This window comes from Kwoniella newhampshirensis, chromosome 5 (genome assembly GCF_039105145.1).
Source record: "Kwoniella newhampshirensis strain CBS 13917 chromosome 5, whole genome shotgun sequence".
Classification (NCBI taxonomy): Eukaryota; Fungi; Basidiomycota; class Tremellomycetes; order Tremellales; family Cryptococcaceae; genus Kwoniella; species Kwoniella newhampshirensis.
In genome coordinates, this window is record NC_089959.1 from 415,477 (window position 1) to 438,700 (window position 23,224).

The 23,224-nt window shown below is 51.7% G+C and overlaps 7 protein-coding genes across 7 annotated transcripts; 2 read left to right on the top strand and 5 right to left on the bottom strand.

Moving 5' to 3' along the window:
* Positions 1–337: 337 nt before the first annotated feature.
* Positions 338–3,741, bottom strand: IAR55_002739 (uncharacterized protein; the record flags this gene model as incomplete). Its single annotated transcript, XM_066945852.1, has 10 exons — positions 338–901; positions 971–1,159; positions 1,219–1,365; positions 1,426–1,911; positions 1,965–2,256; positions 2,315–2,690; positions 2,744–2,863; positions 2,928–3,080; positions 3,143–3,495; positions 3,572–3,741. The coding sequence occupies 10 exons, from the start codon at positions 3,739–3,741 to the stop codon at positions 338–340; spliced, it is 2,850 nt and encodes a 949-aa protein (XP_066803353.1).
* Positions 3,742–4,179: 438 nt separating this feature from the next.
* IAR55_002740 (uncharacterized protein) lies at positions 4,180–9,172 on the top strand (the record flags this gene model as incomplete). The annotated part of the gene is made up of 4 exons (XM_066945853.1): positions 4,180–5,941; positions 6,000–7,324; positions 7,380–8,383; positions 8,449–9,172. The coding sequence occupies 4 exons, from the start codon at positions 4,180–4,182 to the stop codon at positions 9,170–9,172; spliced, it is 4,815 nt and encodes a 1,604-aa protein (XP_066803354.1).
* A 1,470-nt stretch (positions 9,173–10,642) lies between these two features.
* Positions 10,643–11,326, bottom strand: IAR55_002741 (uncharacterized protein; the record flags this gene model as incomplete). The annotated part of the gene is made up of 4 exons (XM_066945854.1): positions 10,643–10,654; positions 10,763–10,810; positions 10,898–11,007; positions 11,128–11,326. 4 exons carry the CDS (start codon positions 11,324–11,326, stop codon positions 10,643–10,645), a joined length of 369 nt encoding a protein of 122 aa, XP_066803355.1.
* A 1,778-nt stretch (positions 11,327–13,104) lies between these two features.
* On the bottom strand, positions 13,105–14,792 carry IAR55_002742 (uncharacterized protein; the record flags this gene model as incomplete). The annotated part of the gene is made up of 10 exons (XM_066945855.1): positions 13,105–13,128; positions 13,197–13,249; positions 13,308–13,430; positions 13,497–13,678; positions 13,739–13,797; positions 13,874–14,060; positions 14,187–14,277; positions 14,340–14,388; positions 14,473–14,595; positions 14,757–14,792. 10 exons carry the CDS (start codon positions 14,790–14,792, stop codon positions 13,105–13,107), a joined length of 927 nt encoding a protein of 308 aa, XP_066803356.1.
* Positions 14,793–15,358: 566 nt separating this feature from the next.
* IAR55_002743 (uncharacterized protein) lies at positions 15,359–19,430 on the bottom strand (the record flags this gene model as incomplete). The annotated part of the gene is made up of 12 exons (XM_066945856.1): positions 15,359–15,458; positions 15,553–15,863; positions 15,916–16,051; positions 16,125–16,258; positions 16,314–16,499; positions 16,579–16,668; positions 16,743–17,318; positions 17,373–17,585; positions 17,654–17,845; positions 17,901–18,629; positions 18,703–19,151; positions 19,232–19,430. 12 exons carry the CDS (start codon positions 19,428–19,430, stop codon positions 15,359–15,361), a joined length of 3,315 nt encoding a protein of 1,104 aa, XP_066803357.1.
* Positions 19,431–19,977: 547 nt separating this feature from the next.
* On the top strand, positions 19,978–21,253 carry IAR55_002744 (uncharacterized protein; the record flags this gene model as incomplete). Its single annotated transcript, XM_066945857.1, has 4 exons — positions 19,978–20,074; positions 20,179–20,292; positions 20,387–20,629; positions 20,790–21,253. 4 exons carry the CDS (start codon positions 19,978–19,980, stop codon positions 21,251–21,253), a joined length of 918 nt encoding a protein of 305 aa, XP_066803358.1.
* A 114-nt stretch (positions 21,254–21,367) lies between these two features.
* Positions 21,368–23,106, bottom strand: IAR55_002745 (uncharacterized protein; the record flags this gene model as incomplete). Its single annotated transcript, XM_066945858.1, has 8 exons — positions 21,368–21,528; positions 21,594–21,675; positions 21,776–21,932; positions 22,046–22,100; positions 22,175–22,230; positions 22,292–22,512; positions 22,642–22,852; positions 23,051–23,106. 8 exons carry the CDS (start codon positions 23,104–23,106, stop codon positions 21,368–21,370), a joined length of 999 nt encoding a protein of 332 aa, XP_066803359.1.
* Between the last annotated feature and the right edge of the window lie 118 nt (positions 23,107–23,224).

Here is a 23,224-nt window from a genome sequence, read left to right on the forward strand (position 1 = left end):
ATTATAGGCCGAGCCGGACGAAGTGATGAGAGGCAAGAACACCTGTTGAGTCCACCAGCTACGATATGCCAGCAAGGTACTGCGCGGATCAGATAGGGAAGATGTGCTCGGTGCGATTGTCTCGAAATAGTGAGTGATGAGAGAATGAAGAAGCAAGATACCTCGCCCAATGGATCCATTGACGACTTGGTTCACTACTGACGACGGGAGCTAAGGTGGGTGGCCATTCCGGAGAAATTTGGGTTTTCCGCTCAATGTGGCACTCGTTCTTACTGCTGGCAATAAGATGTTCATGACACCATGCATAGCGGATCCATGTCCTCGTCACATGCAACCCCTAGGCCGCACTGACAAACGCCAAGCCGTCATACAGTTCCTTCCTGACCTCCCAATAGACTCTGCCTACACTACCCTCCAAGACTACCTGTCCTTCTCCGACCTTCCTCACAGCCACAATGCTCCCGCCTTTCGCTCCCCCTTCGCCTGCATGTATACCAGGTCCACATACCAAAACACCTTCACCTGCGAATTCTGCTGGAATGGGAGGCTTTAGTGTCGACAAACGGTGTTTCAGACGTGCCAATCGAAGGTCGCCAATGAATAAGGATGTGGGAAGAGTCAGTGCAGAAGGTACCACGACCGAAGACGCCAGAGTCGGGGTCGGTTTGACTTCCTCCTGGAGCTGCGAGGGCGTAGGCTTGACATCCTCCGCGGGCTGAGGTGCGGCATCAGGATCTGGCTTGACGTCATCCACTTCCGCTATATTCGCCTCCTGACCTGCTTCAGCAGAAGCTTCTTTGACGATCGGTTTGACCAAGGATGAGGACTCGAGTGTGGGAATAGTTGAGCCAGCTGACAGAGCAATCGTTCCGTCCACCATGACCACTTCGTAGCCTTCAAACTGCGAGACCAAGGAGATTGTTCAGCGTAAGGAACGTCTCAATCAACAGGAAACTCTGCGAGGTCTCACCTTGGACCACTTCTTGGCCAAGCCAGTCGAGATACTGTCTCCTAACGTGAGGGAGTACGACTGCACATGTTCCCCAATCTTGATCTCTTCATTGACAGAAGGGTGAGAGACGTCTTTCGTGACGCCCGCTGTCGAGTCAAGGAACTTGATCAAGGCTTGTGTGGAATCTTCTTGGGACCGTACGACAATCTGCGTGCGAGCCGGATGAGTGATTTCAATCCATTGGAGATCATGCCATGAACACTCACCAACTTCCTCGGTTGTAGATCAGCGATGATAGTCTTGATTGATTGCCCGTCATGCAGACCTTCCATGTCGACAAAAAAGACCGATGCACGCAACTCGAGCGTCACTTCTTCACTAACGTATTTGGAAGGGGGCTCGGGCGGAAGTTGCTGTGAATCCCGATATTCGATGTCAGTCTGATACCTCGTGTGCTGTTATAAAACGCTCACCTGGCGCTCTTCTTCCTCCTCTTTTCGTTTCTTGGCTTCTCGAACCTCTTCAGTCTCCCCCTCTTCTTCGATCTCTCTGCCTTTCCTCATCCATTGTCCGATATCCAAACCTTCGCCATAGGCATCCACCTTCCTTCCCTTTCTTTCTATAAAGGGAAACATTCTAAATCGCGCCATCTCTCCCGCCACACCTCTCTGGACCCTCATCTGCTGTCCTTTGACGAAGATATCAAACGACATGGTTCGCACATCTTCACCGTCTCCTGCATAAGCGTTGGCACCTTCCGCTCTTCGTACGACAATTCCGTCTGCGGCCGCTTCGCCCTCCGAGTCACTGTCTGAGTCAGACTCGAGATCGTCCGCTTCAAGCATTCGACGAGATCGGTCAACGGCGGCTTGATGAGCTGCTTCTTTCTCTTTCTGTAACCTCTCCGCTTCCAAATGGGCTTCCAATTCGGCGCCTGCCAGTGGGACCTTGGATTCCATCTGTATGGGGGCAAATCAACTTCTGTCCCTTTGCAATACATTTGGCTACGCACCTCGATTTTCAATTGACCACTTAATGACTGCACTGATCCGATCTTTCCTTGTCCCCATTTTGCACTAAAACTCTGATTGACCTCCCATTGCTCGTAAAGCTCTCTAGCCAAGGTTCGATCCTCCCCACGCGAGGTCAGCAGGATCAGGTTGCCTTCGGTGTTTGCCAACGCCGTAAAGAGGAATCGTGAGGGACCGTGTGACATGGTCGGAGGAATGGCGACTATCAGTTTCGGCCGCATTAGAGGATACGCGTGAAGGAGATCCATTGGATTCAGGAAGAATTGCACGTGTCTGCAAGTGACAAGTCAACTAACGAACGCTTCCCGATCAGATGTTGCCGACAGCTCACCTGAAGTCAAGAGCGCCATACTCGGATCCCAGCGTCGTTCTTGCCCCTCTTCCTCTCTTGCCTTTCTTTCCGCGATTCCCGCTCAAATCACTGACGACCTCCTCTCCACCACTTTCTTTGACCACCCCACCCATCCACTCGATCAGACTTCTCGCAAACGCAACCATATCTTGCGCTGTCCGACTAACAAGACACAACGGATACGGCCATGCTTCTCCTGGAGGCAGCTGTGGGACGCCTGGACGTCGTTTGACAAGTGGATTGAGTTTGAAAGTCCAGTGCTGATCAAGGAGGATAAGAAGTTCGAGAAGACGGGGTGATGGATCAGAGGGGAGCAGGACGGAGTGATTGGATTCCAGAGTGGAGGTGACGAGCTCTGTGAAAAGAGTCAGCAGCTTTCCATTGGAGTACATGTCATTGGGGACTCACCAAGAAGCGCGGTTTCTCTCTCCCTTCTCTTAGGATTAGTGACCAATGTCCGTCCGCCCTCAACTATCAACAGATCCGGCCGCATCACTCCTTCAGCGTATCCTGTTGGGCCGTTTTGAGCTACCCAACGAATACATATCAGCGATCATTACACCTAGGGCAGTAGCAGGTTACTGTCACTGACCCCCGACCATTCCGTCCAGATGTCGTTCGCTGGTATGATTTATGCCCACAGCGTATAGCACGGTACCAGAAGTAGGCGATCTTAATTTGAACAGTGTTCCACCGAGCGTATGACCTGACGGGAAAGGAGTCAAGAGAAGGTGTGCCAAATCGCCTAGTCCGATGATATCAGCGAGCGCACCTTCTTGTGCATGTCAGTCGCTAGAATGTGCTCACCTCCAAGATGTAATGGTTGATTATATCGAATGGCTTTGATCCAATCAAAAGCCTCATGAACCTCCTCGACAGTGGGAACAAAGGGTCCGCGAAGCGGTCTCTTCCCCTTATCCAGCTTCTTTCCTTCCACTTCGCCTTCCGTGTGACCATCTACTGAGTCTGCAGCTTCGACTCGGCATTCTGATCTCCAACTTTCTACTTCGGCCAGACAGACCACTCGACCCATCTCGACAGTTGGCTGGGTAGCATAGACGGGACATGTCAATCCCCATCTCGCTCGAGCATAGGGATATAATGATAGGTAGGTTGTTGGGGAATGGGACAGTAGGACCAGCGACAACGTTGGTGCCAGTCTAAGCAAAGGATGAGATGTATTATGAGCACGAGCGGGAAGATAAGAAACCATTGACAACATATTCCGTCGCTCACTCTCGGACCTTCTCCTCGTATTCCCAGCTCGTCTGCGCTGCACTTGCTCTGTAGTCTCTCTGACCCATATCGAGGAGGATCCTGGCCTCGTCCAGCTCTAAAAGGTAGCATACTGGTTCGGACGATGAGGAGGAAGCCGCCGAAGAAGAAAGAGGGGTGAGAGTGATCATATTCTTTCGATTTCTGAGAAGACCTTCTTAAGGGATGGCCCTTGGTGGGCTCGATACGTACCGTGATAGGTTGGGACTGTAAGCGAGACGATGATGATCTTGCAGATGAGGTGAGAAGGATTCACAGAAGAGAAAGGCAGAGAAAGAGGATCCAACAGCGAGTTGGTATCGTTCCTGAAGCGAGTTTGGTATGGAAATCAAGATTCGCTGTGTTTTTAAGTTGCGGTGTGGTGACAGACTGCTTTCTTTCTTTTTCGACGTTTCATATCCCCTTTCCTTCTCGCTATCTCTGTGTGTCCAACATCTTTCCTTCGTCACAACTACCTAGACAACCTCATCACTGCTATACCATCATGATCTGAGGGACAGAAAGACGCGTGTATGCAATCAGCACCGATCCCCCCCCCCTCAATTCCGACCCCCTAGCATTCAACCACCATGTCTACCTCACCAACCAATCACTACTACGCTTCGCGTCCGTCCTCCCCTTCGAACTCGCGTACAGAACATCGACCTACCTCCCCTCCTTCCAATGCACAAGTCAGGTCTCAGGCTATAGCAAAGCTCAAGCGTGCTGCTTCCCTTCCACGTACGCCAACCGGTCGACGACCTTCCCTCGGCCAACAAATACCGACAGCACATGCCCATGGCCCGCCGCCTGACCAACCGTCAGATGATTACATTCGTTCATTCGACTCCCCTCAGGCTGGTCCATCTGTACCGCCTGTCTCTCCGGGCAGAAGTGACGATCAAGAGATTCTGTCCCCTTCACCGATCGATACTTCTTTCGACCATGCTAATATTTACCCATCACCCATGGCTGCCGGCATGCAACGCTCCGCGTCCGCAGCTTCTTCTTACCACATGACAACCCAGTCTCACCTTCCTTACAGCTCCCCGATGGCTGCACCGTACTACACGAACACGCCGCCCGCAGGTGCTACTCCTGACTGTGCTGCAATGCAGCTGGCTCAATCCTACCTGCCTAGTTTGACACCGACTGGATTGTCGCCCAACCCTTATCCACATTCTTCTGGGCCAGTGCCTGGCCCGGGAGGTCGAAATACCCCTAGTCCATTACCCACTCTCGGCGAGCTTCGTACCCTACAACGGTCCAACTCGAATGCAGCGAGAGCCAAGGCCATGTCCAAATTGACAGGAGGGAGAAGTTCGCCCTGGAAGGACGAGCATGCATTGCAGGATTCACCTTCTCGCGCTGGCGTCAGTCTGCAACGTGCCGGCACTCTTGGCGCACCTCGTATGTTAGGCATGCCGATCGCGCAGAACGATTACACCGAATCTACAAGCGCAAAGGCCAATGACGATGTCTCTACCTCTTTCATTGAACCTAGACCCCGTCTTCAGCGCAGCTTCACCGTTTCGTCATCGAATATGGGAGAGGAAAGGAGAAGTGCCGTTGGAAGGCGAATGGTCGAGCGTTTGGCGGAGCGAAAAGCAGCTAGGCAGAAGGAAGAGGAAGAAGTCCGGAGACTTTGGGAGGAACGAAGAGCTGCACCCGAGGCCGTTCTAGGGCGAGACGTTGGTGGCTTCGACCCTAAGAGACAATCTGTTGAGGAATCTGTTGATGTGGAGAATGGAACCGCCGACAACGACCTGCTGACTCCTGCTGATCGCCCGTCTAAAAGATCATTCGCTGGTACGGACAACGCCTCTAACGGCCACGATTTGCTCGTTGTCCCCGACCGATCTGTTTCGCGCGGTACCATGCTTTCGACCCAAGAACCATTCGAATATGAGTCACATCTGCGGCGCAGTTTGTCGAGTCGCACAGCTCGGGGCGCTGTCGGTACCGTTGCGGAACCTATTCCTGCAATCGCAAGTGCCGATGAGGAGGTAGAAGCAAGTGTCGAACAACTAGAGGCTGATGCAGGACCAGACGAAGGGGAATCGTCAGGAGAGGATGCTGTGGACGATGATTCCCCTCTTCTTCCACCACAGCCCAGCTTTGCTACACCAACTCGCTATACACCGCATAGTTCGACCTCGACTCAGAGCACTATGCAAGGGAGTCAGTCACCAGGATCGTCCACCCTATCCGGTTTGGACTCGATGATGTTCGTGGTAGGTGGCACAGGAGGACCAGGAGTAGCAGGTTTGAGAGGCATCGACAGACCTGTGGAGCACAATTGGCCTTCGGAGGTGGAAGGGAGTGACTGGGGAACTCCTGCGAAGGAGCATCGTGAGTTCGATTCAGGTCCTTGTATCCAGTTCCTGCTTATCGGTGTTCTGCCATACAGAGGCGACCTTCACTTACTCCCCGGCGTTGCATACAACTTCTGCATTCGTGCATCAGCACGACGCAGGCGAAGAAAGCCATCCGAATGAAAACACTGAGGGTGATCAAATCTCACCTCCCTCACGAGGTTCTGGCCGACCTGACAGCGCGATGTCATGGGAGGAGGTTGGTGGAAAGGAAGATCAAGAGACACGGGTCCCTACGGATATCAACTATCATAAAAAGTCTGGCAGCATTTCTGCCAAGATTGGGCGGACTGTAAAGCAGGCTATGCGGAAACGAAGTCAGAGTAGGAGCTCTGTTACCAGCTCCAATGGTAGTCCTCCAACAAGTCCAAGGCATCGCGGCGCTGGAGCCAGTCGCCGAGGGTCAGAGTCATCGGTGTCGCCCTCACGTGTCAGCGTCTCAAGATCAATGAGCAGAAATGGCGGCCAAACTACGCAACACCAACCTTCGGTCAGCTCACTCGCACCTTCAATCGCTGGGCCATCCGAATCTTCAGCGACTAGTGTCATTCTTCAACACCAACTTTCGAACGACCCGTCTCAAGTCTCCTTCCTGCCGCGAGCGAATCTGAGTGATCCTCGAATTCACAGTTCGAAGCTTTCACCGTTTCCCGGTATGGCTCAGCTGGAGGCGCGCAAGAACAGCGAGAATGGCTCTTTCCTCGAGGAACCTCCGAAGTTGCTTCATCAAGTTTCTGACTCGGTGGTACCAAGTCTACAGCGCTCCTCATCGTCAGTCGGCGGAGTGGGTGGAGACTCCATATACGCTCTTCCGTTGCCACAACAAGACGTCTCATCTCGTCGAGCGTCTACCGACAGCGTGACCAAGAGGAGATGGCTTAGTAAGGCTTTTGGCCAGCAACTGTCTCCACGATCATCCGGAAGCCTGTCCCGCAAGAATAGTACATCGGTTGACCATCATGGCGATACTAACACGCTGGGGCAAGGTGCAATGGTCATATCCTCGGACATCGATCCGTTCGCAGCGCCTCCACCACCACCCGCGACCATCAAGCCGATTCGACATCGCTCGATATCGCCTTCGGTGTCAGTCGTACCAGAAGGTAGTGAAGAAGGGAGTCGTAACACAAGGTTCACTGCTACACGAGGTGACGTTGTATCATCCGTACTGGAGGAGGAACCAGGAGACGAGGCACCTGAGGGCGATGATGTACTTCCCCAGAAGTCGATGGACGTCTTGAGCAGAATGGACGAGGTGCTAGCGCTAGGCCCAGATGATCCGGATCGGCCCGACATTTTGGACGATCCCCCTCGAAAGCTCTTGCTGGCGAGTCAGGTGCTGCAGGTCGTCAATGTCCATGTGAGTTAGGCTGGCGTTTGTGTGTCCGAATTTTGATCGCTGATGGCCCGCGCAGACCGTCAAAGACCGATACCTTTTCCTCTTCAATGATATACTCGTCATCGCCAAGCCTATAATCACCCATGGAGTTCACGCGACCCTCGACATGAGATACATTGTCAAGTCTATTGTCAGTCTCGACAAACTTGCTATTAGTGGGTTTGGGGAAGAGCCTACTACCGAGCCAGAGCGACATCCCGTGGTCACAAACTTCATCCAGCGGTTCGCTGAAGACCCATCCGCAGCGTGCAGCTATCTAGTCGAGCGGAGTACTTCAAGAGTTGACTCGATGACATTGGCCAGTCTAATTTTCAAGACACCAGAGCTCGACAAGGCGCAGGTCGGACATCTTTTGGCCGGAAACGAAAAGCTAATAAACGCCTTCATCGATCGATTCCACTTCACCGGCGTGCGGATCGACCAAGCTTTGAGAATGTTCTTGCTTTCCCTACGACTGCCGACTGAACCGACATCGTGCGAAAGGCTTCTTCAGGGTTTTGCACGGAGATATCACGATGCGAATCAGGACGTCGTAACATATCATCGGGACCTAGCCGTCGATCTCGTGTTCGCTATCATGCAATTCAACGACGCCCTCTACAGCACCTTTGGCTTCGCACTCCCCAACCATGCTATCACACGGGACACTTTTCTCAGTGCATTCCAGAGCAAAGATCCGCGGAATCTGGTCTCGGTTACTCTTCTTTCAGATATCTACGCATCTATCAGATCAGCGCCTCTCGTACAAGCGCTCTCAGCAGACGAGAGCGCCTTGGCGAGAGAGGTTTCCGTTACACCCTCTCGTATCCCTCCGAAATTGACCTACAACGCCTGGTCAGACAAGATCTACATTCGTATACCCTCTCCAGATCCTCGTTTCCAGATCAGATTGCTCGGAGAAGGACTCGAGTTCGATCCCCCAGTTCTGGACTATACAAAGTCGAATGAAGGGTCATTCCGAGTGAGAGGAGTTTCACTGGGTACCAAGTCACTTTTGTTTGACCGAGTGGGCACTAATGCGTGAGTAGCAAATCGGGGGTTGCCGCAAAGTCTTGAAGCTAAGCTCATACCCACCATCTTCTTAGCGCTCTCTATGCCGAACTTGGAAACACCCGATACTTCACTGTGGAGAGGGCTTTCATGAGAAATACGTTCCACGTAGCTTTCGTCAGTCATACGGGTCTGAAAAGGAAATACTGTTTCAGTGTTCAAGACCCTGAAGTCCGGGCGCGATGGGGCAAGACATTTGCTCGACAGATACGAATGACGAAGAATATCAAGTCGCAACCCATCACCGGTACTCGACAGCAGATCCGACAAACAGCTGAGGCTGTTTCCATCCAGGTTCTACGAGATGCTTTGATTCCTCCCGACGATAAATTGGCTCTAACGTCAACTAATCTTTCAAGTGGAATAAAATCGCTTAGTGGAGCCGGGCAGCAACAGTCTTTGGACAACAACCAACATTCTTCTTCGAACGCCGGTGGCGGGGATCGAAGACGTAGTGGGTCAGTGTCGGTGGCTTATACTCAGCATGCCATGAAAGAAGAATACGACTTGGGACCATTGCAAGCTACTCGAGGAGGTAATCCCACAGACAGGCAGAGTGGTATGGTGGACGTGCAGACGGGTAAGGAGTTGGTTCTGCTGTGCAGACAGAATAGCTTGATGCCGGGGCTGTTGGAGCTTCTGCAGGCGGGTAAAGGAGCGGATAGTGGTGAGGGCGGCGGCGGAAGTGTAAGAGGCATTGATTCGGATGGTGGTTTAGGAAGGACAGGCTCAGGCAGGAGTAAAGGTGTTAGAGTGTAAGATCGGAGAGTATGGGCCAAGGAGAAACTTTAGCATGGAATGGTACGATGTTAACGAGTGATACGACGAATGTCATGATCGATGAATGTTGTATATACGGTGCAGTACACTGCCGCGGCGGGTACGTGAGCTGGCGTATCCGACAGGACTTGGCGCCATTACATGACTACCTGCAGTGATGGCTAGATTGCAGTTCATCTCACAGACAGCTCTCTCCTCCCGCCGTTTGAGTGATTTTTGGACTGAGGTTCTCGTTGACCGGGTTGTTGTTGAGAGCTTTCGGCCCACCGAAGCTGAATTACAGCATAATCTGATTGGTCGGTCCTCTATTTTCTCGCTGATGGTACCTCCAAACTTGCACAGACCAAATCCCATCTTTTCCATGCCTTTCGACAGGAAATTTGCTGTGAGTTAGGAATAACTCATTGACGGGAAGACGTACAAATACAAACTCGTGCTCGACCCAGACCCCAATGTACACGCGAAAACAATTGATGGAAAATCAACTTTACCAGGTCCTCAAGGGTGAAACAGCTCCAACACATCGTAACTTACGTTCGCATTCCTCGCCCTTCTGCCGAGGGACACACTCAGACTGACGAGATATCGGATCACAGTCGGAATCTGAACGACCGGCCAGTGGCAACGTGAGTAAATAGGTATGACATTTGTGGTTTCCTATTGGAGTTCACTCACACATCTGAGGCTGGACAGTGGGCGAAAGACAAGTCACTGATGTTGATCGAGCGTACCATTGCCAATCGGGGATCAGGTCGAAGAACGGTTGCTGCCGGGATCGGGATCAAGAACCAGACGATCTACTATATTTTGTGAATGGGGTTGTCTTGCGACGATCCGACGGTCTCAGCTCCTCGGCCCATGTTTGACGAGCGCAAGAATCCGAGTGGACGTCGTTCCACTCCGGGAACGACGTCTAAGTTAATGATTGGGTATCTGCGTCCTGGTCAGAGGAGTGACAGGGGATGACAACCTAGTAATATCTTCATTCTCATTTGATCGACGCCACTTGATTCTGGTTGATCTGGCAAGGAAATGGCAGACAAGGTACAGAATCTGTGATCGCCTTGCCGTCAGAGGCGTGTGTAGCTGTGAGTTGGCAATTTAGCGACACCGACGAGGACGACCGGGACCAGGAGTATGTCATGTCTGATTTCCTTGATTGCTAGCCATCAGACTCTGAACTGAACAGAGCCATAATCTCACTGTTCCACGACCGAAGCCTCGCATCAACATCTGCCCGATCCACTCTGGGTGAGAAGGGGCCATTTGTCCACATGATCATTCGCTACACACGACTGTATTACGACCATACAACCTTGTCTGACATCGGTCCTGCGTCACAGACAACCTAACAACCTTGTCTGCAGCAGTACAAAACCTCCACGATCCCTGCCAAGAATCCTTTCACGAGCCACGGGTCGACGAATGTCGAAAGGAGTCGGAGCAGATTTAGCCGCTGCACTGTAAAGGCTAGGTAATTCAGCATTTCCCAGTCGAACATGTCCGAAGGTGTGAACTCGTCAAGAGCGAGATTTCCGAGATGATACGGTAACAGAACGCAAGACTCACATTACACCAGTTGTTGAAACACAGTTGAGTAGGTGTACAGCATGTCCACTAAGCACAGGAATCGTTTCAGCTAGATCTCCAGTCCCTTGCATCCAACGGTGACAATCGAGTTTCGAGTTTCGAGTTTCGACTCACTTGGAGGAAGAGTAGACCCCAACACACTTCCAATCTGAATTCACCGGGGTTCTGAGGAGGTCTCTCCATTCCTTGTCTCCTCCTTTCGTTGAATGCAGCGGCGGCGGCGTCTGAGATATCGGGTGAAGGAGAAGATGGCGAAGGAAAATAATGTCAGCTGGGTGGTCTACTGCTATTGATGAACGAATTCATTCTTCCAGTGGGCATCGATGGGTTCCAAATCGACTCACTCATGGTTGGCACTGCTGCAGGCTGTTGCTCCCTCACCTCTTCTCTGTCTCTCTCGCTGGTTGTCGTCGTCGACTTGTACACCCCATCAGGCGGATAGGCAGGTGGATCTGACGCCGATTCTGAGAGTAAGGGAGTCTGGACGTCGTCGTGTCCCGATGAAGAGGAGCCCGTGAAATGGTCCATGTCGTATTGGCCCATGCTTGGTTCGAAATTGCTTGGGAGTGTGAAGAGGGGAAGATATTTGTCCTGACAACTTGTGAAGAGAACGGCGACGAGTGTGATCGATCCTTTGTCCTACACGTCTTCGCCCTCTGACACTCGTGTTAAATAGCTGCATCGCATCGTCGCACGTCGTGATTGTTCCGGGCAGGCTGTGCTACAGTATCCGTGCCTGAAGGTCAAATTGATCTTATCAAGAGTGGCAGGCGGGCAGATGGCACGAATGCTGCATCATGCATAACCTCAACGACGGCGACGATCTCGTGCATATAAATGCGAATTGTCATCATACAGTCGCAGGCGTAGGATCGAAAAGCCCGAGCATGTGCGAGATCAACAGGCCGAGAGAAGTAGGACGGAAGTCCGGCACAGGTGGATGTACCGCAAGAGCGTGACGGAAAACTGCAGTACAAGTACTACTGTAGTGAGTACGCTGCATCAATACCTCGAAGCGGTGGTAGGGATGCTCGCTAGCGTACACTCTCGGACCGCAGTAGTTACAGCTTCGACACTGGACATGTATACCGTATCAGCAGTGTGATTTGCAGGTGAACAACCGGGCATTCCTCAAGACTCACATTGGGAAGACCGTAATTTACTTTCCTCACTCCATCTCCATCTCTCGACTTGCCGCCGCAGCATCCCCACTTGATAAGATGAAATCTCATCAGTTCCGATTCCGATTCCGATCCTCAAGATCTCGCGTGTGTCTCCATCTCTCATCCACTGTCTATCCTGCGCTCGATCGTTCTCAGCCTAGCCTGCCTGGTCGAGCTGCCCCTTCCTGATCAGAGGGGAGCGGAGGCCCCGGCCAACCGTTTCGCGTCCATCTCATCATCCCTCATAACTTCATCCAGCAAAAAGGTTGACGCGCTGAGGCTCAGACCGCGTCTGCGACTCACCTGCATACTCCACTGTTTTCCAAAACAGCCACAAGTAGATTCAGCCAACAGACCCGGTCCAGTCCAGCTTTGTCGACGGGTGATTATACCGTTGCGCGCTTTCTGGAGATCTGAATCGCACCGCATGAGTCGGGTCATCCATTCATATGTAATTTGATCACTCGCCCGTTCTCATCTTAGAAAACGAATAGAGGCGGTGTAGGGGAAAGGGAGACGAGGCGGGAAGGAGACGAGAGAACCACGAACAGGATAGTGGGAAGAGGGGAGGCGAGGGGGAGGTAGGGGAGAATCCGAAGGTGAGGAGGAGATTTTGATGGACAAGGGAATTGACCATTCCCGTAACTTACTGGCGCTACGCTGAAGAGTGCTGTTGTTCGACATATTTTAGCTTTCGAGTGTCGACCCGATATTCAATCACATTCACAGAGACAGACGGTTTCGATATGATTATCACAGTGCAAGTCAGAGGATCCGAAAGTAGGAAGAGCAACAGATCATCAGCTCAGACATATATCTACTAACGGATGATCTTCCCGACCCAAATCTACACCTTTTCCCTCAGTGGATCTTAGCAAGTCCAGCTCATACCGTCTCGGTCAAACGGCCTTCACAGATCTACTGTTCGATAAATTAGATCTGATCCTATCCCCACATATTGCAAGCAAAATTAATCTGGCCCAGAATGTGATAGACGAATGCAACATTCCGACGGACGTGGGAGGCACGGTGGACGGTCTCGGACGGTGGCATTCTTACACCATGCGCCATGTCATCCATACTATTGTTAAAATACTGCTGATAATGCTACACTTTTGGATTTGATTGGTTTGTTTGGTTTCGAAAAACAACAATAGCTTAGCCGATCCATTGACCGTTGTTCTGCGAGGCGAGGACACATCCAACGATCAGTATTGACTTTTCATCGATACAATCATGCCGACACTTACCAAGTGCATGAGTTGACCAGTCATAGCGTTGGCGTCAGCAGATGCGAGGAAGACTACAACGGCATTCCTTTAGTACCCCCATGTCTTTGCAGCAGCAGCAATTGCACTTACCATATGCAGGTCCCATCTCTGCCGGCTGACTGGCCCGACCGTGAAGGGGCAATTCACCGACAGACCAACCTTCCATGTTATCGGCAGGTCGGGATGCGGGTTGGAGAGGAGTGTAAACGGGACCTAGTGCGATCACCATAGTCAGTACGAGAGCTCCATCAAAAGACGACGCAGAAATAATATGCTCACCGGGACAAACGGCGTTGACTCGGATACCCTTGGGCGCAAGCTGGACGGCCATCGATCGGGTAAAGGTGATGATGGCACCCTTGGTAGCGCTGTAATCGAGCATCTTGGGGGACCCCTTGAAGGCAGTGACGGAAGATGTGTTGATGATGGAACCACCTCGCTTCATGTGAGGTGCACCGTACCTACAGGGGAAAAGATCAGCATACAGATCCACAACGTAGTATGCAAGATACACAACACACTTGGTAAGGGCGATCATGGCAAGGATATTGCTTCGGAAAGTGCTCTCGACATTCTCCAGCTAGAGAATCACATTAATCAGCCACCGACCAATCTCAGTACCTTGGAAGATGCCTTTGATCCCGATTGAAACTCACGTCGATCTCTTCCACGCTCTCCGACATGATCTGCTTGCTCGCGTTGTTCACGAGGATATCGAGCTTGCCGTACTTCTCCATGTGTTTCTCGATGATGAGCTTGCAGTTTTCGGCCTTCATAAGGTCGTATGGGAGACAAAGACATTGTTGACCGTCCTTCTCGATCGCCTCCTTTACGTTCTTGGCGCTGTGAATTGGAATTCAAGGCGTTCAAAGGGGTGACGGATAAGTTTGACGAGAAGAAGGGAGAAACGAAGCCAGAGTCAGTATCGCGATTCCCGTTGATATGACCAGCTTCGGCAAGGACACGCACTCGACTTCCTCCTCGGGGAGATAGACGATAGTAACGTCCGCACCCTCCCTTGCGAACTGTTGCGCGGCAGCTCGACCAATACCCGAATCACCTATCGTCACAAAGGTCAAACGAATTTCTTCCCCAGTAGGGGGGGACGAGTGGACAACATACCACCTGTGATCAAAGCCTTTTTGCCCTTGAGTTTGCCCACTCCGACATACTGAGCATCTCCAACAATATCAGCCCGGCTCTACTCCGTGCTATATCATCCGCCTCCAGTCGTGGGGATGGATGGGGGACTCACCTCCTTCAAGAAAGGCTTTCCGTCGTCGTCCCAGCACTCCAGCTGGGTGAACTCGGCAAGTGGTTCCATGTCGACATCGAGACCTGGAAGGGTCTGAGATTGCTTGGGAAGCTTGGTGAGCTCCTATTAGAGGAAAAGCGCAGAGGTCAGCGGTCTCCCTCGCTCCCATTTCTCAAAGGAGGAAGGAGGAGCACAAAAAAAGGAAGAGCAAAGAAGTGGAAGGGCGTATTGACTGGAAGGGAAGGAACGAAGCATGCAGTCTTGCCTTGCCTTGTCACACGTACAGGATAAGCGGTGATGATCTTCTTGTCGTCTCCCATCTTGATGATCTTACTCGAAGTAAATGGTCTTTTCGGGAGTTGTGGTTGGATTTGAGCAGGTATGAGTGGTCGTACTGGTAACGATCTGGTTGTGGATTCCCGAAACAAGATGGATTGCCTTGCAAGTAAAGATGAACGAGAAGAAAGAGACATCATGTGGAAGAACGTTTTACATGCGATTCATCGTATTCTGTTGCTACCACGTCTGTCCATTCAACTTTGGTGAAGAGTAAAGTGGTAGTAGGAGTGACGATGAGATGATTTTCCCTTTGATCCGAAAGTGACGTCAAACAGCGGCGTCAAAAGTGGAGCTAGTCACCCAGGACGCGATACGCGCTTCTAACCGATTCGTTCCTTCTTTCACAGGGTCCCTCATGATCTCATCTCGTCTCGTCTCTTTGGACCTGCCTCGACAGCATGACACACCACTACCCATCATGTGCAGATCTGTGTGAATCCAGCATAACGGTACGGCATGCGAAAAAAAAAGCCCAGATCGTCTTCTCGCCAGTCGACACCGGTGGCATACATGATATGTCGAAAAAAGTCCCGAGCTTTAAACCCTGCTATCTATTGTTGCGCGGTATCAGGTGCGCAGCAGTAGCCACCACTCCTTCCGCTCTTTCATTTCTCGTTCTCGCTTCTTCGACTTGTCTCTCAAGATCCCTGTGGATGGATTTACGTCAGCGTTGATCGTTCAACTGATGATTTCGATACCTGAGGAGCTGATGATTGTGCACAGAAGCATGTTCAGACTCACCGAACTTGCGCTTCCAGTTGCAAAGCTCTCTCCTTTCCACCTTGTTTCTCCGTCTTGATCTTCTCTCCTGCAATCCGGAGCCTGTTCTCATACTCCTTGACCCTCACTTCCCACTTATTCTCCGCCTGTCCACTCTTCGATTGCATCTCTGCCACTCTCTCTTCCAACATCGCAAGTTGGTTGATGGCTAGTTGAGCGCGTCTCTCAGCAGACTCAGCCCGTTCTTGCAGTGATCGGATTTGGGACGAAGACCCGGTGGTAGAACCGGCCTTGGCAGAGGATATTTGCTGTGAGAGCTCGGTGTTGCGGGCCTGTCCACGTGATCAGATGATACGCACAGCGATTGTCTCTTGAGAGACTTACTCTCGCCGCTTCCAACTCCCCCTCTTTCACAGAGTACTTGCTTCGCCATTGCATTCTCGCCAGCTCGAGCTTCTTCACTGACGCTTCAAAGTTGTCAAGAGCTCGCCACTTTTGTTCGAGTTGCTTCTTCAGTGACCTGAATCCATATCACTTATCATCAGTGTCCGGCTCTGCGAGGCACTCGAGTGACTTCTGATAACGTCACTCACGTCATGCGCTGGTCCATGTTTGACTCTGTGTCCTTGATCTTCTTCTCAAAGTCCAATCTCACATGAATCATCGATCTCAGTCTCTGTAATAGGGTATCTCTGAAGACAGCAAAGTTCGCTGGCGTCGTTGGATCCTAACAAGAGAACAGTATTAGCTATACCTTCGCTTTGCGCCACTACACAACCCACCTCAGCGCCCAGGAATTTGTTCACATCCTTGAACACTCTCAACAGTAATTCGCTTCTTTCTTGCCTCTGTTGTTCAGACTGTCTCTCAAGCTGGAATCTCTCCTGCTGAGTCTCGGTAAGGAGAGGTTCGAGCTCCTCGATTCGTTCGCGGAGAAGGTTGACTTCACGTTCGTGTTGTTTGGCAGTCTGCGTGGAGGTGTAGTCGCGGAGCGAGAGGCAGTCAGCGGTCTCGCCTTTCGACTCGGTTTCTGCGGGATTGACTGACCTTGTTTGTCTGATCAAGCTTATCGGACATGTTTAGTCTACCTTGTCTCTCGGATGCCAATCGATTCTCGAGATCACGCTGTTTGTCGAGCTGTACACGTTCATTAGTACGATCCGTCGGCCAAATTGCTGATAGGAAATGAGCTGGATCAATTGCCCACTCACCATTCTCGCCACCTCGATATCCCTCGCTCGCAACCTTTCATCCCTGGCCTCCAAATCCTTCCTAGCAGCCTCGAGCTCGTCCTCACATCTACCCAGATCTCTCTTCATTCTCTCGATCTCCAGCTCCAACCCGAATCTATCGGAGGTATGATTATCTCCGATCTTCCTCCTCTCATCTTCAAGATCTCTCAACGCATGTTCGACACTTGCTAGATCTTTCTCTTTCAGCGCTACTCTGTCTCTTGCACTGTCCAGATCTGACTGAAGTCTGGACAGCAGTTGGTCTTTCTCTTGCAATGCGCGATGTGACCGCATTTTCTCCGTTTCGAGATCGCGTCGAGCTGTCTCCTTGTCCGACACTCGGCCGTCCGCTTCTCGACCTAAGCGCTCAAGAGCATCGTCGCGTTCATCTTGCACTTTCCGTCTAGCTTCTTTCAAAGCCACGACAAGACTCTCGTAATGTGTTTTAGCGTTTTCGAACGCTTCGTCGGCACTGCGCAGGTCCGCGTTGAGGTCGGCTTCTCGAGCTCGCATCTCTTCGACAGCTTCCTCAAGCTCAAATACACGTTGTCCAAGCTGTAATACATATATCAGCGATAGTGCTCGAATCAGGCCCTCAGATCAACTCACCGCTTCTACCTCCCTGTTCGCTTCGAGCAGCTCCGCATCCTTCTCCGCGTTATCGGTTTCGATATTATTCAGCGTCGCCTCCAAGCGGTCATGTGTCTCGGCTTGCACAGCTTGCAGCGCTGAGACTTTCTCGAGAGCCGCGGTCAATTCCTCTTCTCGATCCAACAAAGCTTCCCTGGTTTCTTTCGCTTCCTGCTCGCGCGTATCGAGAGCCTAGCAAAGATCGGTGGTATCACATTAGCAGTGGTTGATAGTAAAACACCCACACGATCGTGACTTACATCCTTAAGTTCCTCAACTTGCGCCCTAGCTTCCAATACCTCATCCCGCCACTCATCTTCGACCTGTTGAAGCTCCTTGTCGTGATCCCTGAGCTTGCTGTCGAGCTCATTGTTCAGCTCTTCAATCTCTCGGTCCCGACTGTCAATATCTAGTTGAGCGGCAGCCAGTTGATCCTGTAGCTCATTGAGTTTCTGGAACGTCAAATGTCAGCTCAGTCAGGGAGAAGGCTCAAATGGTGCGACTCACCTCTTCAAGGAGCTCGGCGTCTGTCTCGGATAGGGCACCCCGCTTAGCCAACGACAAATTTGCTTGTAGAGACGCGTTCTCCTGCTCAAGCTCCTGTACCTTCTGTGCTAACCTCTGTTCTCTACCCTTGCTAACTCCCACGCTGTCCTTCAATCCCTTCGCGTCCTCCAATTTTGCTCGCAGGTTCTCCGCCTCATCTTGCGCTCTGTCCGCCGTGTCTCTCAGCTTGTCCAGTACCTCTCGCTGATCTTCATTTGCAGCCTTCTGGTCCTCCAGCTCATCTTCCAATTGTTCTGCTCTCTGTCGCCAGACCGCTTCCGAGGCTTCTGTGTCTTCCAGTTGATTCTTCAATTCTTCTTCCGTTGCTCCACCCTTCGCTTGATTGGCAAGTTGCCCTTCGAGCCGCTTGACATTCTCCTCTGCAGCCTTTCGTCTGTCCTTCTCCTCTTTCCACATCCTCTCCAGCTCCCTCGCTTCGTTTCCACCTAAGCCTGCCGCACCGGCACCACCGGTCTCCCTCGCAGCAGCAGCTAGATCCCGATCTTGTTGCAGAACGAGCTTCTTCAGCTTCTTCAGCTCTTTCGATAGGTTGAGGATTTCGAGCTTGAGCTTGACGTTCTCCTTAAGAGCAGCTTCGATGTGTTCAGGGGCCATGTTGGCTAATCGTTCCTTCAGGAAATGGTTCTCGAGCTGGAGATTGAAGACTTCTTTCTTTGTTTCTTCAAGTTGCTATGGAACGAAAATCATCCAGTTCAGCGCCCGGTATACTATTGCTCAGCCTTAGTGAACGACGGCAGCTCACCTTTTCTTGATCTCTCAATGTCATGGGTCCATTTCCAGCGATATCTCCTGCGGCCACACTATGTCTCCCACCTCTTCTACTCGGTCCACCATGATACGGGGTTCTTCCTCCTCTACCCGCACCTTTTCTCGGACTCATGGCCAGACTCAGCGAGTTCAGAGCAGCCTCATCGTCGGTATCTCCTCCTCCACCGTATCTAGCTCGTAACGGTCCGTCCACATCGGAAGATGAAGACATGGACGAAGCCGATGCGGAGGTGTTACGTCGACGGAGGACTCTAGGTCGACGGGGAGCGTTGGATTCGGGTAGAACAGAATGCGAGGATGATTTTCGTACAGTGGTAGGAGGTGATAAGCCTAACAGAGCGGAAGAGGGGAGACGGGGCGGAGAAGGAGTGGTGATAGACGCAGAGTTGGACGTTTCTGGTGAATGAGCGGCCAGTCGACTTGCTGTAATACGATCCGATACATCTGTAAGCTATACGACTGTCGCGTACATCAAGATGGACGACTGCATGTTCGGAACTTACGTCGACCAAGTCCGAGTGGTCTGCTAGATCCTGATTGTCTTTCCATCTCTTTCCGTTCTTCATCTTCTGATCTGAAACTGGAGCCTAGAGATCCTAATGAGATATCAGGTAACGTTTGACCATGGGCGAGGACCGTAGCGTCTCCTCCCGAAGTAGCCGGGGACGCCATCAACGCCGCTAAAGACGATGTGGGAGGCATGTCACAGGTATCTCTACTTCACGAATCGCTTTGATGATCGTTGTGACTGGTTGTACTATCGCTGAAACGTCGGTTGCTGTTGTTGATCTCGCGCTGTCACTGCATCGACATCCTGTGGCGGGGGACGATTTCGATGATTACACCTCTGTCGTTGATTTCTTTGGAGCACGAATCACTGGATCGTGATGAGCCTAGCCTAGTGTGTTGTTTTAGCTGCGGTGCTCCAGGCCGAAGCGGTGATATGCTGAGCGGGTGGCGTCCGAGTATGAGAGAGAGAAATAGAGAGAGAGAGAGAGATGGATGTGTTGACTTTGGCGCGTGTTGACAACTTTGAAGCGTGTTGACTTGTTACAACTCACAGGAAAAGGGAATCTACCAGATCAGGTAATTTATAGATGACTCTCGACACGAATTTCGGATCAAGTTACCGTCAGAGATGTTGTTTCGTCATCTTCTTGCTGTATTGGACGACACACCCACTCCAACTCTGCAAGCATCAGTCCTACAGTAGTCATATCGAGGGTGGACTTCGAAAGCGCCCCACATCATGTCCTCATCCGCCGCCTCTCCCTCCGCTCCTCCCTACTTCCTGCCATTTGACCCGGCCTCCCCATTGCTCGTCACAAAAGGTGTCCTCACAACCGGTTAGTCCTCGCTCTTCTGCCTAGCATGCAAGCTTTTCTGGCTCCGTTTGGCAGTATGAGATCAACCAGAGCGAGCTGACCAGCTTCATGTCCTCCTTGCTCAGGTACGATCGGTGCCATCACTGGAGCTTCGATAGGTGTTGTTCAGTCGAAGAACCCTTTTGCCCTCTCTATCAATATGACCATCAATCTCTCTATTGCAAGTCTGACGTTCTTTGGTGAGTTTGCGCGTCCGCATCGACCCATAATTACTCACTGTGACCCAGCTACTGACCCCTGTCCGATTGCCATTCGGAACGCCTACTCGTACAGGCTTACGAGAATACGTCATCTCCCCGATCTTGCTCTCTATCCAACCCACTCTATCCCATACTCGACGTCTCCAGAACGTCCAACAACTCTCTTCCAAACAACTGGGTAAACTGCCCGAGAGCAACAACGACTCGGTTGACGATGCCCTTCCGCCTGCGAGTCTCTTGGAAGTGAGGACGGACAGATTGTTGGATTCAGCTCTGGCTGGAGGTATGACGGGTGGTGTGTTGTCGGCCGCTTTTCGTGAGTCCGCGCTGCGTAGCGTTCCTCTTTTGACTTGGGCTTTGCGTCTCCACGAGATAGCAAATTCTTATTTATGGAAAGCAGACACAGAGAGAGAGAGAGAAAGAGAGAGAGAGGACGTTGGTCAGAGTCGATACTGATGTCGTTTGCCTCGGAATAGGCGGCCGAGCAACATTCGGAAAAGCATTCATCACATCCACATTGATCGGTTCAATCCTCCAACTTTCCACGAACCAACTCCGAGTTTTCCGACTCGAATATCTAGCAAAACAACCTCAACCTCGACGTGAGACACGATCTATCAGCTCCCTTGCCGGATCACCTTCCTCTTCTCTTGACGGAAGTACGACAAATATAGAATTTGAGAAATACGATCCATCCTTATCTACGAATTTCAATGAAAATCTACTCAAGTCGTCGTCGACGACAATCAACCCGAATCAGACACCTTCGTTGCCCGAGAAAATGATGTCTGGCCTGAGCAAGTTCTTGCCTGTCAGGAAGCTGAGTAACGAAGAATATCTGGAACAGTTGGAAAAGAAGAGAGCGGATGTGGATAAGAGATTGAAGGAGATTGAGGATGAGGAGAAAAGGATGTACGCTTGGGCAAAGACGCAGAAGTAATACATTCCACATCTCGCCACATATGCATATTCGACATGCGACTATTTCACTATATATTGTTCTTCTCCCTTCCTATTGCTGGCCCTGCGGCTCGCTCTTGCCTCGACACTACGTTCATGTGCTCTCTACTGACGATGACAATGGCGGAACTCGGAGTAGGTCTGCCTCAGATGGGAAGCCAGAGTCCTCCCTGCCCAAGGGGGCTCGACCACGACTTCGACTGCGTCCAGCAAGACCCTGCTTGGACGCGATAAAGTCGTCGAAGCGAGCCTTGTCTGCGAGCGCAAGGAACGCCACATGTGTTAGCCATGCGTTTCGTATCTCGAGTCATGCTACTCACAGCTGGGGTGCCATCGAGACAAAGCTGGACGGTTATCGATGACGTCGCTGAGACTCCATTGGATCCTAGCTTTGTCCAGAGACTAGTAGATGAATAGAAGTCAACGGGACAACACTCAGAGATCCCCACTAGTAGCTGCCCTATTCGATGCTTGCTCAAACCCATGGACGATCGTCACTCACACTACTGGTCTCGTTATCAGGACAGATGACATAAAAGGCAGAGTCCTCAAAGATTTTCTCGATCATATAGTCCACTGTCTGTTCGGCAGTCCAAGCGCCCGGAGGTTTCGGGGCGTTCGTTCGAGCGCCGGTCATACCGGTGTGTACCCATCCGGGGCTGCAATGGCAAGAGAACATCAGTGTCTGCCTGACAATTCCCCGGCTGAGACTCTGAACGTATATGACACGGGATTGAGGGGAGACCGTAGATAGGATGGGAACGCGACTCACACAAAGAGATGAGCCGAGCACCGACTGTCAGGTACGTTGCGGAGCTCATGAGCGACTGGAGAAGAGCATGTTCTCTCTGTCAGTCAAGTGTCGCGACCGTGTCTGGACTCTGGACCAAGATATACTCACGTTGCTCCGTAAAAGTCTTCACAGCAGCCTTGGAAACATTGTATCCAGCATTACCACTGAGTCGACAGAATCAGCTCAAGACTCTTCCTCGCTGTAAGTGTGACATGAAGAGCTCACGGAGGACATGTGATACCCTGTTTACTTCCCGTACAAATGATCACGCTTGAATTCTCCTGTCGTGCCATGATGGGTGCGAAGGCCTGAGCGACGTTGAGCACGCCCATGAAGTTGGTATCGAGGACTTTGTGCCAGTTGGTCTGGAGCTCGGCGAGCGGTGTGGTGAGTGAGAATGCGGGTGTGGGCGAGGAGGTTCCTGCGTTGGCCATGAGGATGTGGATCTGGCAGCGAAGGAGCGGTAAGCGCCTGAGCCAAAGGTCAAGAACGGTAAACCCAATTATCGGAGGGGGGGGCGGCAGGAATGAGGGGGTAAGGGAGATCTAAAGATATCGTCGCACACCAGAACTCACCTCGCCAAACTCCTCTAAAACTTTATCTCTCAACCCTAACACTTGCTCAATACTACTGACGTCCACTTTCAATCCATACACCTCCCCAACCCCTTCTACGCCCTTCACCTTGGCGACCGCGGTAGACAGATCGGATTCATTCACATCGGCCAGAAAGACGGACATGCCCTCTCTGGCATATCGAAGTGCGGCAGCTAGCCCTATACCGGAGCTGATGTGGGGGGCCAGATCGAGATAGAGGCGTGGGAGATAGGCGGCCGCGAGGACAGGTCAAATGTATCGATGCCGCGTTCAGTCGGAGAAAGAGTGGGGAGAGTTGATTGTAGATGCACGATCACAGCTGTCAGCTAGACCTATCATGCATGACTCTATCACACGACCGAGATCGCGGCTGGATGATACCACTCACGCTTCTCCAGTAATGACGGCCACCGCCTTCTTATGCAGTATCTCAGAGTTGGGCATGATGGATGACGATCCGTGATGCTGTGGTCTGTGGCTTCAGGTCGTCGTCGAAGGGAACTCAGCAGTAGTACACTGGCTATCGATCTGACAAGACTCGAGAGAGAGATAACGCGAGAGG